Genomic DNA, 16,056 nt, shown 5'->3' on the forward strand with positions numbered 1-16,056 from the left:
TTAAACAGCACCAAGCATAGCTCTACACCCCCTCAGCCCTGGCCCGGGCCCACTCACCCTTGCTGTCTGGCAGCAACCTGGCTGACTGTCAGAACCACAGGGCAGGAGACTGGCAGGGAAAGAGCTGGGAGCCCCGGCTCAGCTGGCAACCCTCCCCACGCTGGCTCCCCAGAGGTGCACACAACCCCGTTGGTATGGAACCAGCAGAGGGCTCTCCCTGGAGGAAGACGCTCCGGGTGCCAGGCCTGGCAGGCTCCCCAGGGCCAGCGCTACCTCTGAGAGCATCCTGCCCATCCCTCTCACCCAGGAACACGTCCTCCTCTCCCGACGCCTCCCTCGCCCTTGCTCCACACCGAGTGCACATTCTGAAGGCCCTCCCTTTAGAAAGTCCCCTCCCTACCATTCCACCTGGCACAGATCAGAGACATGCTCCCACGTGTGGTCATCTCTGCAGGGTGCACTCTGAGGACAAACCCACCGGCTGGCTTAGCACAGTCCGTCCCCCCACCAAGCAGCAGAGGCTTCAACACATGCTGACTTTTCTTTTAGGACCAAAAGTTGGGGAAAGAAATCAGAAGTCCAAACATCGCTGCCCCTTCAACCAGAGGGAGAAAAATTTCAGGGCGCGCAGGAACCTGAGAACAGTTGGACGAACCTGCCACTTACTGCAGCAATCGCCTCTCCACTCCGACAGCGTGACAGCACCCCTCTACTTAAACACAGCAGTGGCTGGCTCATGCGCCCCTGGAGGCCAGGTTTCGCTGCTCGACAGCTCTCCCTTAGGCTGAGATGAGCTGTGTGTCCCTGTTACTTCTACACACTGGCCCCAGAGGTGGCACGTGGCTCTGTAAAGGCTCTCCACCAGGCAGTCCCCCAAAAGGCCAAGGGCAGCCTTTGAGCATCCCCGCCCCAGCCAACATGCCCTGCAGCCAGCCTTCCTAAGGCCCCATCTCTGGCATCTGTCTGAGAAGTGCCCCAATGTCTAGGAAACGTGACCGGACACATCCTCTCCCTTCATCTGGGTACAATGAGGTGACATGGTGGAGCCTTTTAGTAAGCTGTAAATAGGGAGGCCATATTTTCCAAACCAGAACATTTTTAATATAGTAAAGAGGCACCAGTAACTATGCCAGGAAGACAGACACAAACAGGACTTACGGTCACACTAACTCTAAGTCACCAGACACACATCATTTACACCACCGAGACGCCCCCGAGACCACGAGCTCCTCAGCAGCCAGCCCACACTCTAGGCTCATCAGGACCTCGCTGTCCGCCACCTGGTGAGGGGCCGGGGTGCATGCAGAGATTGCTAAGGCCACCATGACACACCTGGCCCTCTATGTTGGACCACACTTACCCCCAGTGAAAAAACATGTTTGTACCCAACACTTGATCTGCTACTGTGCACAAGGTTCTATGGTGAGTGCGAGGAGAGGGGACAGAGGGGCTTGAGGTGACCTTATACATATCCTAGAAGGGTCAGAAAGGGACAGACACAGAGAAAGTCCACTTTGGCCCTGGGGGGTTTAACACACCCGGTCTTGATGGTCCTAACACCCACTAAGTAGCCTGGGCTGCAGCTCACGGCGGATGGGTCGCAGCAGGGCTGGTGAGCAGGGATGAGTCCCATGGCCCAGACGTCAACCATCCACTCCCCTCCATGCACACAAACTGGTGGGGGCAGGTGTAACAGTCACGGGACCTGGCAGACGAGGGCCACGTCAGGGGGAACAGAAGGACCATCTTCCTGGCCTCTCGTACTCTGGTTCCTTCTCTTCCAGCTGCTGCCTTCTCCAATAGTAACAGCTTTTTTCTGGATTCTGTGCACAGCACACACTGCTTCCAGCCTCTCCACAGGGCCTCAGTGCCATGTGGGAGCACTAGAGGGCGCCACTGCCCTGCCTAGTGAGGAACACCCAGCAATGGGCAGCGGCAGCCCCAGGGCACAGGCACCCAAACCTCTGGGCAGGTGGACAGGCTCCCCGTGGCCCAGCTGGGGACCCCACAGCTACACACTGTCACTCCAGTTCTAGGTGTCCAACCTATGGCTTCCTGCCTCGAGTCGGCTCACCTCTTATTCTTACCTCAAAAGCCCTAAGCAAGCCCCGTGGGCAAGCACCAAGGGTCGCTTCCTCCAGGCCAGCCTTCCCTCCAAGGTACACAGGGCCAGGGTGATGCTGATGGAGCTCAATGTCCAGGTCCCACACCTCTGCTGCCCAGGCCGCTTTACCCAAACAACAGCCCCTCCCACCCTGCCTGGACGCAAGACCACCGCCTGCAAATGGGCCCCACGGAGGGCAGGAGGCCCCATCTGCACTCCAAGCTGCTGAGGACAAGCTCAGAAGGACAACCACCTCAGCTTCCTTATGTTCACAGCAACCCAACTTCTCTTGACTCTGAAAGGCCATCAGGAGACATGGAGAAAGAGAAGGAAAACGGAGGCTGTAAGCAGGAGCAAGGCCAACCCCCACATCACTCACAGTCACGGCCTACAGAGGTCTGGGCCCAAAGCCTGGCACTCGCCCAGAAACCACCTCACAGGGAGATGTTCCCCACGTCTGGAAAAAGCCCAGAGACACCCCACGGACAACAGCGCGGAGCCCATGGTCTGGCTCCTCCCAGCACATGCCCCGTCAGGTCTCCTGCCACCTCCCTCCACCCGACCACCTACAATGTCTCTGAGTTGTCCCAGGGCCACCGGGCTCAGCTTGGGCATCTGAGAAAGGCCCATCCCCTTGTTCCCCACCTTGCCCGAGGCTGCAGTGGCCAGCAGCTCCCCTGGGCTCCGGTGAGTAGGGGCTCGGCAGTAGGGACAAAAGCCACTCCTAAGCAGGGGAGGCATCGCCCAGAGACTGACCCCCCACGTCTGTGAGGCTATACGGAGGGCTGCCAGCTGGCCATGGCCCAAATCTAGAACATCCCTACATTTCTCTCCCCGCTCCTCTGGGCAAACTCAGAACTTCACAGGGAAAGAGAAGAACCAGGACTTCAGAAGTCCTCTCCCCTCTGCTGGGGAAGAGGTTTAGAGCCCATCCCTCTGCCCTCTCTCTTGACCCTTTACCACTGTGCCCAGTCTTCCTACCCCATCTCCAGCCCATATATCCACTGAGGGGGAGGGGCAGGCTTGCTGAGAGAATGGAGACAGCTGCCCTTGGCCACATCAGCTGGGGGTGTCACAGATAGACTCCTTCCAGGGCTGGCCCCAGGCCCTTGGGACAGGGGGACACCTGCTCTTGGCTGAGGCCCAGAGCCCCTCCCTGGGCCCTGCTGGACAATGCAGCAGCCTCTGCTGGCTGCGAGTTAGGAAGAGGCCAGAGGGCCAGAGTAGGGGTTAGGGGTTCTGCCCAGGGCCGAGGCTGAATGACTCCCACCTCCCTCTCCTGGATACGACTCAGCAATATTCACAATGCAGCAGCCATCATCAGCACCCGCCACCCAAGACCTGAGCGACACGAGAGTCACAAGAGCCTCCAAGGACAGAAACGGGGGTTATAGATTTCAGAGGAGCTGCCTGACCAGGCCTCTGACCAGGCCAGGGGAGCAACCAGGGGTGCAACCAGGGGTGAGTGTGTGGGCCGGGGGGTGGGTGCATCAGTTACTCAACTCCCATCTCTCAGACAGAAGAGGGCACAGAGCCAGCGGGGAGAGCTGGTGGGAAGCCATGTAGCTTCAGAGAGGGTGGGGGAAGTCTGGGATAAGTCTCCTGTCCCCACCTCTCCACCTGCCAAAGCTTAACGACCTTGAGGCCAGTGGGCAAGAGGTGGAGGCTGGGAAGCGAAGAATTAATACAAATGGCTTTTTTTGCTTTTCTTCTATTCCTCCCCCTCCCTCAGGGGATGGGTGTGCCAACTCAGGAAGTGAGGCCCGCAGGACCCTCAGGCCCCTGTGCCCTTGCAACTCACCTGTGTCCACGTGCAGACAAGCCTTGGCTTAGAGAGGCAGGGTTCCCCCGCTCAACCATGCAAAGCCAGAGCCCCAGCAGCCTGCCCAGGGGCCCGTCTGCTCCATCCTCCCTGCCCCAGGGTTCAGTGCAAACGCCCCAGCATCCTTCCCAAACATCAAAGCTGGTCTTGCCAAGGACATACCTGGGTTTCTGAGTTGGTTCCTTGGCTTCTCTCAAGCCAAACCAGCTACTTTTGGCCTTTTCCTCCCCACTGGACGAGTGGTGGGGGGAGGCCCCCAGACTGGGACCTCCCTTTTCCCCTAGAGAGCCTCGGCGCCCCATCTCACTCCGACTCAGCCCCTGGTGGTGATGGTGGAAAAGGCCCATCCGAGGCTTCCGCTCCTCCTTCCGGACTCCCTCCTTCTCCGACGCAGCCTCAGAGGAGGCCACCATGGGTGTGGCGACCTGCACTGGCTTCCCCTCTGGGGGCCGGGCCCCCACCTCCTCTGTAGAGCGGCTGGCCCCAACAGCCAACACTTTGGCCTGAGAGCTCAGCTCCTCCTGTCCAGGCACCGCCTCTGAGCTGCTGGTGCGGCGGCTGCCCCTGCCCCAGGAGTCATCTGCAGACCGCGGCCCCTCCTCGGAGGGCCGGGAAGAGACACTGTGCAGGGAACTGGAGGGTGGAAATGGGCCCGAGATGGAGCTGCGGTGCCGCGGGGGGCCCTGGGGCTCCTCGTTGTAAATGTGGCTCCCGTTGACACAGAGGGAGGAGCGGGAGGCCCCATCAAGGTGGCCCTGAAGATCAAGAAGGGCCCGGGGAGCAGTGGCTCGCATCTGGCTGGCCTCGTCGCTGTAGGTCCTTTTGTGGGTGAGCAGCTTGGGGGACTGCACAGAGTCCCTGCCTGGAAAGGAAGCACACGTGCAGTTAGGAGTTAGTGCCTGAAGAGAGCCCCGCTTCCTGGCCGGCCCTCCCACCTGGAGGGGAGAGGCCGCCCGCCCCACCCCTGCCCCAGGGAGGCACGGCCATCGCGGGCTCACCCCCTTCGGAGGACAGCCAGCTGCTGCGGCTGGGCGAGCGCGTGAGGAGCTCGGTGCCGGGGCCCTGGTAGGCCAGGCTCCCGCTGGCCGAGGACAGGGTGCTGTCCGAGCCCAGCGAGGTGTTGGACTGGGTCAGGGAGGACTTCCGCAGCTTGTTCCGCAGGAAGAAGCCTTTGGCTTTGCCCATCTTGCCCAGGCTGCCCAGCTCGGGGTCCTCCAGGGCGCTGCTCGGGAGGATGGCAGAGGCGGATTCCAGATCAAACTTCTTCTTGCCCTTCATCTTGTCCTTGATCTTGCTGAAGGGGGACCGTGGCTTGTCCTTCACGGACAGGTCGAACATGCTGGCGCTGAGGTTGTTGTGCGTGAACTGGATGGTGACCTGGATCTCTCCGCGTTCCTTCTCCTTCTTGCCGGACTTCGAGTGCAGCTTGTACCACCTGCAGGGGGAGAGGTGGGGGGTCCGGTCACAGGCACCTCCCAGAGCCCCTCCCTGCTTTGGGAGCCATGACTGCCTCTCCCCGAAGGCTCCTGCTCTTACACAGACCCTGCCTTCTAGGCCGTAGGAATGGCTCAGAAACTATCCACAACTTTTTTCCGTGATGGAGGAAACCACATCCTGAGAGGGGAAGCTCCTTGGCACTCCCAGGCAGGGCAGCCATGCCACCCTCTCACCCCGGCACCTTCCCTGGAGCTCAGAGACCTCCCCCACCCCAAGCCCCCTACATCTGAAACTCTGAAGCCCAGAAGGGCAAGGCTGGGTCTCAGAGGGACTCCTACGACTCCAGGCCTCAGATCTGCAGACACACCTACCCACATTTTCCCCTGTTTACATCATCTCCTCTGGCTAGTCCCAGCCAAAGCTCTGCTCTGAGCCACCAGTGAGCCCAGGAAAGAACAGCTCACCCCGGGGACCAGGGCCAGGAACACAGGAACATTAGTGCATATACACACACACTTCACTTGCTCAGTGACTCACCCCAAGCCCTACGAGGAACACCTCTGCAAGATGGGAGGAGCAGAAATGACAGCATAAAGGGGCCTTAAGCAAGAGACCCAGGGACGGGAAAGGGCACTCATTCATCTGTGAGCACGCACCGTGTGTTACAAAGGAGCGCAGGGGTTCTCATCTCACTTCCATTTATACCCCGCAAGCCTGGGAGGTCTGACGCGCTACTTGGATTTTACAGATCAGGAGGCCAAAGCTCAGTGTAAAGTAACTCATCCAAGAACAAGCAGCCAGGAAGGAGGCTCTAATTAATAATAATGCATCGATATTGGCTCATCAGTTATAACAAATGTATCACACTCATGTCCGGTGTTAATAACAGAGGGAACCAGAGCAGGAGCAGGTGTGAGGGAGTAATACGGGAGCTCTCTGTACTTTCCACTTATTTTTCTGTAAACCTAAAATTGCTCTAAAAAATGAACTCTATTAATTAAAAAAGAAGAAGAGACAGTGAGCACAGAGAGCACAATGAGCAAGAAACTATGAAAGAAATAACACAAGAAAGTTTGCTGAACTGAAGGACACCAGCTCCAGTACAGAAGGGCCCACAAGCACAATGAACACAGGAAGACCCACCCAATAGGCACCACTGAGGTTTCAGAACACAAAAAGGCTCCCACAGAGGGGACACAGGTTCATACATTCAGGGATCAGAATACCCCTAGTACCAGGTCCTTGTTAGCAACAGTGGGCACCATGTGGAGTCATGCCTTCAAAATTCTGAGGGAGAAGCTTTCTAGCACAGAATTCTAGATCCAGCCAATCAAGCATGAACTGTGGAATAAAGCCGGGTGGAGATGGTCAAACTGGTCACCAAAGGGCTCAAAGTCCCTTAAGTGCACACACACACAGCACACACATAGCCCCCACACCACACACACACCAACACTGCACATCCCACATGTGTCAGTCAGGGCCGTGGCGGTCATCTCCCCCCTAAGATCTGCCCACCCCACAGCACCAGCTCCCTGAGCTTCTCATGGATATAAAAGAGGCTGGGAGAGGGAGACCTGGGTGAAAAGACCCTATACATCCCAATGTCCAGAATTAAGTCACTGCAAGGTGGTGTAACTTTGAAGAAAAAAAGAAGTCTTCCTGGGACACTTCCAACTGCATCTCTTTGAAAAAGTCCATCATGACTAACCCTTTGTGTGCCCATCGTGGGCTATGCGCAGACCTCTCCTTGGTGACCCCTTGTGGCCTGAGTGCAGTGAGCCTGGGCCGTTGGTTTTCCTTCCCAAACCTGAGAGACCAGCCCCTGCAAAGGCTGGGTCAGGACAGACGGTGACATAAGCAGGGAGGGCGGAGGGCCAGCTCAGAGGGGGTGTGTCTCCATGCTCTCATACAGAAGATCCTGGTAGTTTCCAGTATTTTTTATTGCTAGTTGTTCTGCAGTTAGTCGTGGTCTCGGTGTGTCTGTGAGAGGAGGTGCGCTCCAGCCCCTTCTACTCCGCCACCTTGAAAGGAAGTCCTCCCGTGCTCTCATAATAAGCAGGTGCAGGGGGAGATGGGGGAGGCGGGGTGAGGAGAGGAGTGAGCAGAGAAGAGAGCTAAGACACACTGATGTGTGTGCTGTGTGAGGATGCGTCCAGGGCACGCGGGGACGTTTAATAGCAAGATGAACCAGCCAGCATCAACATCCCCACAGCCCTGCTTTCTCAACCCAATGCCCACCCTGGGCCTGATCCTTTTAACTCTTTCAAGGCCAGGTCACTTTGCCCAGACCTGGAGTGGGACCCATTTAGAACAGAAAGGTCCTGGGAGGAGAGGCAAAAGAGAAACATATGGCCTCCAGCCCCAGATCCACAAAGCCCAGAGCAACGGGAATCAGCAAGCGCAGACATCCTGCACGGGGGCACAAAGCTCAGGGCCCTCAGCCCCGGCCGGGCGCACTCCACACACCACGGCACTAACAGTGCTTATCTCTGGGGGTGAGGTTGCAGGGAACTGTCACTTCCTACATTGTCTATTTTTGTCCTGTTTGAATTTTTTATAAGGAGCATATATTACTGTCGTAAGAGGACAAAGAGACAAAAGAAAATTCCTGTTCCGATCTTATCCCCTCAGTTGCCTGAGTCACAGAACGGGCTGCGTACCTCTCCCTCCAGCCTCTCGATGAAGAAGGATGCATCACTAGCCCAGGCTGAGGCTCAGGTCCTCGGCACAAAGGATCCTTGTCCCCTGCCCTTCCCAACCCCCTCCCCTATAAAGTCACCTCTGCTTCTGCTCTCCCCAGGGAAACTGGGGTTCTTTCTCTGAACCTGCTCTTCAGGGAGGCCGGGAGGGAAAAGAAAAGACTTTCCTCAACATTTTCTGAGATTCCCTCACCCAGAGTAGAGTGAGGATGAGATGGGCGGGGACCTGCCTCTGGACCCCCAGTCACTGTTGCCATCTGTCTCCCTGTTGGTCCAGGACACGACTGACTGGACCCTGCCAGGCACTTGAGAGCCCCTAGGACTCAGCCACGGCAGGACTTCTCCCAGAAGTGTGCCCCACACAGGCTGAGATGGCAAAGCCACGCAACCAACAGCTCCCGGACAAAGGCCTGTCACTCCCATCCACAGCTGAGACCTGGCCGAAACCAATCAGGAGTTGACCACGGCCTCAAAACACATCCAGATGGCAGCTCACAGGCAGAGTTCTCGTCTTCAGAGCTCTACGGCTGTGGCACCTGCACCGCACGCATCAGTGTAGGGTTTCTTTTATACCTTCCCCTACCAAGGACACCACCTAAAACCTGCTGAATTAGAAGGGTCAGGCCTGGAAATCTATACTTTCAGGTGGAGGGGAGTCCTTCCTAGGGTGACTGAAGTCACCAGACCCAGTGTGAGAACCACAGTAAGATGTCCCCTGCCTGCTCTGCATCACCTCACGGATCAGAGACCAACCTTCCCTCCACCTGGGTGCATCGTCAAGGACACTCAGGCTGTACCCAGAAGAAAGCTGCGACTCTCCCCTGCCCAGCGAAGGCTTGCCTTCCCAAGTCCTGCTCTTCTGAAAGGACTGACCCGAGAAACGCTCATCCCTCCCCCAGGAGGAGACTGTCTGTTTATCAGAGGAACACACGCATGGGGGAGGGGTGGGCATTATTAAGTACTTTCTATAAATAAAGAGTGCTAAAATGAACACGGCCTCCGCGGAACTACTTCTGAAATGGCTCTCACCCGGACAGGAGGAAGGGCGTGATCCTGCCCCGATACCATTCCCCTGACACCTGCTCAGTTCTCAAAGCCGGGGCTCCTCAGCCCCTACAGCATGTAAATCACCAACCCGCACATCCTTCACTGCAGGTACTGAACTGCTCCACCTGCATCGCACCCACCTCAACTCCTGCGCTGGCTGGGCACCTGAACTGTCCAAGGCCCGGGGAGCTCGTGCTCAGGAAACACGGGCTTTGACAAAGATGATCTTGATCTGGGCCTTGTCCCAGGCATGACTGCAGCCAAGACATGATGGACACCATCAGGAAAGGAGCAGTAAGAGAAAATGTCTTGCATGTGAGAGGTATAAACGCTGCTCTTCAGAAGTGACATATATCAGTGCTTCTCAAATTGCAAAGTACAAAAGGATCTCTGAGTCTGGTTAAAATGCATATTCTGATGTGATGGGTGCACATGGGCCTGAGAAGCTCCATTTCCACCCGGCTTCCAGGAGATGCTCGTGCTGCTGGCCTGTGGACCACACCTGAGCAGGGGTATACAAGTGACCAGGGCTAGAGGATCAGCAGAGCTGACTGCATGCTCTCTGTGTGCCAGACCCTGGGTCTCTTTTACTATCCACATGGTCCAGGAGACAAGATCCATTATTCTCATTCTGTAGATGAGGCAACTAAGTTACAGAGAAGGTTTGTGACTTGCCCAAGGTCACACAGCTAGTAAGTGATACAGCCAGAACTTGAACTTGGAGGTGCCTAACTCCCAGCCTATGTCCTTAACCTTCAAGGGGCAGCATTTCTCATTAAGCTGAATGCAAACCTTGGGCATCCAGCCACTCTGAAAGGACAGAGGCTGGAAAAGGTCTCGAGTACAGCACTGAGGCCTGAAGAGGCACAGAGCTGGGGTATGAAGATCAGAACCCCCTTCAAAGGGTCAGCACAACCCCAGGAGGATAGAGCCCTGAAGGGAACCTTGGGGTTTTGCCCTGTCACCAGGCCATTAAAACCATGTCTGAGAGCAGCCCAGCCTCCTCCAGCAGCCATCAGCACCCAGACTTCCTGGGCTGGGGTGATGGGGCAGGGGGTGGGGGGCAGAACCACAGAAAAGCTCAAAAAGGGCCCTTGCTCAGCAACCAAATCTCCCCCAAGCTCCCTCGGCCTGACAAAGTTCATCAGGCCCAGTGTGGACTTAGGACTCAGCCCTCAGCCTCCTCCCCTGCTGGACCCCTCCCCACCCTCTGTAGCGGCAGAGGACAAAGGTGAAATGATGGGGTTGGAGGTGAGGGGTGGTAGCTGCCTCACTTGTTACCAAGATTATAGCCCTAGTTATTCCTGCTGGTGGGGCTCCCAGGCCCACCGTACCCAGCTCCCCACCCACTTCTCAATAAACAGAGCTGGGCTGACAGTTGCCATGTAGCATAACTGGAAAAGCTCACCACTCTGGGAGAGCCGACCTAGGGCAGGTGTCAAACACACACATGTAAGTGCCAGGGTGGCTTCTGCCAGACTGGGGGCGGTGGGGGCCGCGACAGCCACAGGCCCAGGCCCAGCTGACTTGTCTCCAATTCTTATTGAAACCAAGTCCCCCCAAAACTGAGGTCCCCCGCCAAGTTTATAATTAATCTCTCTATCCAAAACCTTATTCCCTTCCTTGCCCCATCCCTGCTCACCTTAGGATCGAGGAGAATCAAAGAGAACAGGAAACTGAAACCAAGCAGGACCCTGAGGGGCCTTCCTGGGTACAAAAGCCCCTCCATGTTCCCTGTTTCTTGTTAGTAGAAGAAAACGGCTTTAGTCTCCCAGGCCTTCCCTGAGTTCCAAATAGCAGACTCAAGCAGTTAATGATTAGAACAGACCCACAGGACTCTGAGTTCCTCCTGAAGGAATAAAAACAACAATCTGATGCATATCTCTGAGCTGTTCTACAGAAGCTAGTAAGCCCTCCGCCCTACAAACTAGCAGAGGACGGTGACTACACACTGGCTACAAGCACGCAGACCCCAGACTGTCTGGAACCAGAAGGCTGATGACTGAGACTCCTGAATCACCCTGTTACTTCACCACGAACCGACCAGAAGGTCCACAAGCTGAGCAGGCATCCTGCAACCCTCTCCCCTAACACTGTCTTTAAAACCCTTGCCTGAAAGCCATCAGGGAGTTCAGGTCTTCTGAGCATGAGCTTGCGTGGGGCCCTGGAAATAAAACACCGCACTTCCCTTTACCACAACGTGGTGTCAGCAGACAGGCTTTGCTGCATGTTGGGTAAGCAGACTGGAGTTCGGTTCGGTAACATTCTCAGTCCAGATTTCAGCTTATGACCCAAATTAACGGTGCCGCTTCCTGAGCCTCCACACATCATTTACTTCTGACCCCAAACCCAGGAAACATCCTTGTCTTTCTCCCCTCACCACACCACATCTAAACTTTGAACTCTGTTAGCTCTACCTACAAATTATATCCAGAATGCAACCCATCTCACCACTGTCACCCTACAGTACAGTCCACCACTAACTCCCTGCTGAGCATCGCAATTCCCTGCTTACCTGCCTCCCTGCCATCCATGCTTTACCTGTTTCTCTCTTCAGCATACTTAATACTGCCTGAGATGCACACGTGTGGATGTAACCCACAAAGTGAAATGATGTACATATACATGGCTGTTTGATGTCTTTCTTCCCCTGCTCTACAAGCAGCAACTTTATTCTGCTCATCTCTGCATCACCAGACCTCAAATAGTGGACAAATATTTGTTCAATGAACTAACAAACTAATCTAGGAATTAACCTAGGAACTCGTTTGTCACAACTGAACAACTGTGTAATATTTGTATCACCACAAACCCACAGGTCTTAACCATCAGACAAGGGGCACCCAGACCAAAGAAGGTGCCCCCTGCGCCCTGTTCCCAACAAGGGCCTTCTGAGAAGGACCACGTAACAGGCTTCATGGGGATAGGACAGTTCCAAAAGGGGACCTTCTTTAACCCTGAAGCCTTCATCCCCCGTCTCTGAGCTAAGAATCTCATGAACTTCCCTGAGAGAAGGCACCAACCAGATCCAGGAAGTGCCCGCCTCCTGAATGGAGGTCGGTGTTGATCCCACTCCAGCCCATCACTAGGTCCCTAATCTTATCACCATTAACAACTCTAATTTAGCGCTCACTGTGTGCAGGCCCTATACTAGGCAGTCAACACACCAAACCAGATCCTACCAATCCTCTCAACAGCCCTGTGGGGCAGGTATAGGAGGCAGACCCTGAGAATGGCTACCAGCCTGGGCTCGAGCCAGGCTGCCTGATGAAACCCCAGGCCATCACATACCGGCTGTGTGACCTCGGTGGGTCCCCCAATCTCTCCACGCACTTCTGTACCTATCTACAAAATGGGGGTGATGGATGTCCACTCCCCTCCCAAGACCACTCTGATGACTAACCAAATTTTGTGCGGAGCACTAAGAATAGGGCTTAGCACACAGAAAGCGCCACACACGTGTCAGCTCTTATGTATTTTTGCGGGTGCAAACACTAGGATGCAGAGAAGTCTGCTGGTTAAGTCACACACTTATTTTTAGTATATAGGGGAACAGGATTTGAACTCAGGCTCCCTGTCTCTATAGCCCCCGACCTTGATCACTGCACTGGACTGCCTCCCTTTGCAAGTACAACACACACACACACACACACACGCCCAGAAACCCCGATGTCCCCGCTCAGCCAAGGAAGCTCTCTAAAGCAGGGGATATGTGTTAAACAGGAGAAAAATTACATCTTCATTTCTCCTAATCTCTAACTGGAATTTAACATTTCTTCCAATTATGAATTTTCGCAACAGCAGTAGTATAGTAGCAGTGCCTATGAATGTGTCACCAAGAGAAACCAGATATTTTCTTACCACATCACAGTTGTGCAGATGTTGCAAAATATTGTTTACACTCATTACTACTTTGAACTTTAAAGTTACAGGTTTCCCCCGCCATCCAAAAGCAGTGCGTTCCTATGAAATCTTTAATCAGCTGGAATGGCATGAAGTGAAGAAGCAATTACCTTCGGACACATCTTGCTAACGGACGCACAAAACAAATCGAGCTAAAGCACAGATGCTCACAGACAAGTCAAAGCTGAGGCGGGGGCTTGGTGTGAGATGCTGAGTGCAGTTCCCGGAGATGGAGCTGGGCGGTGCCACTCTCACGGCCTGGGCTGTGCTGCCTCTATCAGGCTCATCGCAAAACATGCTGAGCGCTGTTTTTCCCTCTTTTCGTAAAAGCAAAAATCCTCTGCGGATTTCTTTCGATTAGTGAAAACAGGTACGAATGTAGGTCTTTCGTAAAAGCGAAGTGGTGTCAAGTGAACTTTTGAAAAGCAGGGGACACCTGTATTAGACCACCACCGGATGGCTTTATTTAATACAGTAATGAAGCACATGTCCCCTTAGCACATGTCTTAAAATACTGATAAATGTGCTTCAGTATCACTGGTGTACTTTGTAAGCTTATATATTTAAAGACCTGGTTCTGAGAAGGGGTCCACAGGCCTCACCAGATACCCAGTGGTCCAGGGCAGGAAAAGGGCGAAGACACCTGCCCTGGAAGAGGGAGGAGGACACCAGGAAGCAGAAGGGCAGGTCTTCCCCTTCGTGTCCCAACGCACGGCACCCAGGCTGAGCTCTCAAAGCAGAGGACAGATACTGCACCTCGTGTCCCACTGGGGTATGAGACGGCCTTGCCATGGCCTGGTAAGGGGCAAGAAACTGGCCAAAGGCCCTGAGGCTCCCAAGCGTCACGCCACAGTGCTCAGTCTGACCCTCAAACACCCTGCATGCCAATGAAGGTGACTCCAGAGAAACAAAAACAGCCCCGTGCACCTGCCAGCCAGCGAGCAGGCAGCTCCCGGAGCGTGCTGTGCTTGTGTCCCCAGCACCACAACCTCCACCCTCCCCATGCTGGTCCTCACCTGAGCCTCACCTGCCATGGCTACAGCCCACCAGGTCTGCAGCAGCTTCCCTCTTCAGGCTGCGGCCGCCAGCCTGGCCTCCTCAGAGACAGGCCTCACCCCAGGGTAGGGAACAGCCACCACTATGCTGGGGATGAGGGGCCCGCAATGCTGACAATGGCAGGAATCGAACCTCACCCCAAGACAAATGAGGCTAAGAGGACCTAAGAAGATAGTCATGCTGCCCAATGTACTGGCTGGAGAATCTTCTAGAAGGGAAAGTGAAGAAGCAGCCTGAAGGAAAGACATACTGATCCAGTTCCCCTTCCACGCCTCACTCTCCCCGCCGAGCTTCCCTAGGGAGTTAGTACAAATGGGGGGCTGCAGTGTCCCAGGGGGGAGAAGACACGCTACTCAAAAAGCAGATGTTGGAGAAAACGCCAAGACATCTGTCCATAACATTCTTATGGACATAACAGTCTGCTCCTCCAGGCCAGCTATCAGCCACTTCAAGCAGTGCTGTGTATTTTAAATCATGTGCCTTCAGAGATATTTCACCCTGTCCCCCTTCCCCAGGCTCACGAAGCCCTGCAATTTCTGCTTTGGCAGGAAACTCCTGCCACGTAAATGACTAGTGTCAGGCACGCTGTCGTGGGGCAGGGTGGATTTCTAATTTGAAGGTTGTCACAAGTTGAAAAATAACAACAAAGAATCGGCATTCCTGCTATTCCCGAGTGAACTGTGCCATCCTGCCACTCCTCTGTAGAATGACCAAATAGTTGGGAGAGAAAACTCTTCCTTACGCCAGATTCCTGCTGACAAAGAACAGAACTGGAGACCTAGGCGACAATCATCAATACTAAAACCATCGGGAGAAAGGCTGAATGGAGAACTTCATAACGGCTGGGCCGGACTAACAGTCCAGAACCTGCTGCTAATCTCAACCTCACTGAAGCTGAGATGCAGCAGGTGCACCTCCCCAGGCAGAAGGACTCCTCCCTGCAGGAGGCAGGGCCTGGGGAGCAGGCCTTCCAGATCCAACAACTAGCACTCGGGGGCTGGAGAATTAGGGTGAAGGGCACCATGAGAAACCCATCAGCCACAAAGTGGGATATTCTGAAGGACATGTGACCCAGCTCCTCCATCAGGTAAGCGTATAAAACAAAGAAGGAGGGAAATGTTCATTTTTTTTTAATTGAAGTATACAGTCAGTTACAATATGTCAATTTCTGGTGTAAAGCACAATGTCCCAGTTGTGTGTGTGTGTGTGTTCACTTTCATATTCTTTCTCATTAAAGGTTATTACAAGATATTGAATATAGTTTCCTGTGCTATACAGAGAAATTTGTTTTTTATTTATTTATATAAACATATATATAATAGTTAATATTTGCAAATCTCAAACACCCAAATTTATCCCTTCCTACCCCCTTTTCCCTGGTAACCATAAGTTTGTTTTCTATGTCTGTGAGTCCAGTTTCTGTTTTGTAGATGCGTTTATTAGTGTCTTCTTTTTTCTTTTTTTAGATTCCACATATGAGTGACATGATATGGTATTTTTCTTTCTCTTTCTGGCTTACTTCACTTAGAATGACGATCTCCAGGTCCATCCATGTTGCTACAAATGGCATTATTTTATTCTTTTTTCTGGCTGAGTAGTATTCTAGTGTGTGTGTGTACCACAACTTCTTCACCAGTTATCTGCCGACGAACACTTAGGTTGCTTCCATGTCTTGGCTATTGTAAATAGTTCTGCTATGAACAATGGGGGTTCATGTATCTTTTCGAATTAGTGTTCCCTCTAGATATATGCCCAGGAGTGGGATTGCTGGATCATATGGTAAGTCTATTTTCAGTTTTTTTGAGGAATCTCCATACGGTTTTCCATAATGCCTGCACCAAACTACTTTCCCACCAACAGTGTAGGAGGGTTCCCTTTTCTCCACACCCTCAAGGCAGGAACTGTTACCCCGGGAGACCTAACAACCAGGCCCAGTACGGGAGGGAGCCCTGTTTGGATCCTGGCTCAACAAATCACCTATGAAG

At 54.0% G+C, this 16,056-nt stretch overlaps 1 protein-coding gene across 1 annotated transcript in view; it reads right to left on the minus strand.

Moving 5' to 3' along the window:
• The window catches only part of RAB11FIP5 (RAB11 family interacting protein 5), a 39,170-nt gene that overhangs the window by 9,497 nt on the left and 13,617 nt on the right, over window positions 1-16,056 (minus strand). Inside the window, 2 exon segments of the mRNA XM_032497825.1 lie at window positions 4,089-4,788; window positions 4,925-5,361. Of these exon segments, the coding sequence (XP_032353716.1) occupies window positions 4,089-4,788; window positions 4,925-5,361 (1,137 nt within the window).

This window comes from Camelus ferus, chromosome 15 (genome assembly GCF_009834535.1).
Source record: "Camelus ferus isolate YT-003-E chromosome 15, BCGSAC_Cfer_1.0, whole genome shotgun sequence".
Lineage (NCBI taxonomy): Eukaryota > Metazoa > Chordata > Mammalia > Artiodactyla > Camelidae > Camelus > Camelus ferus.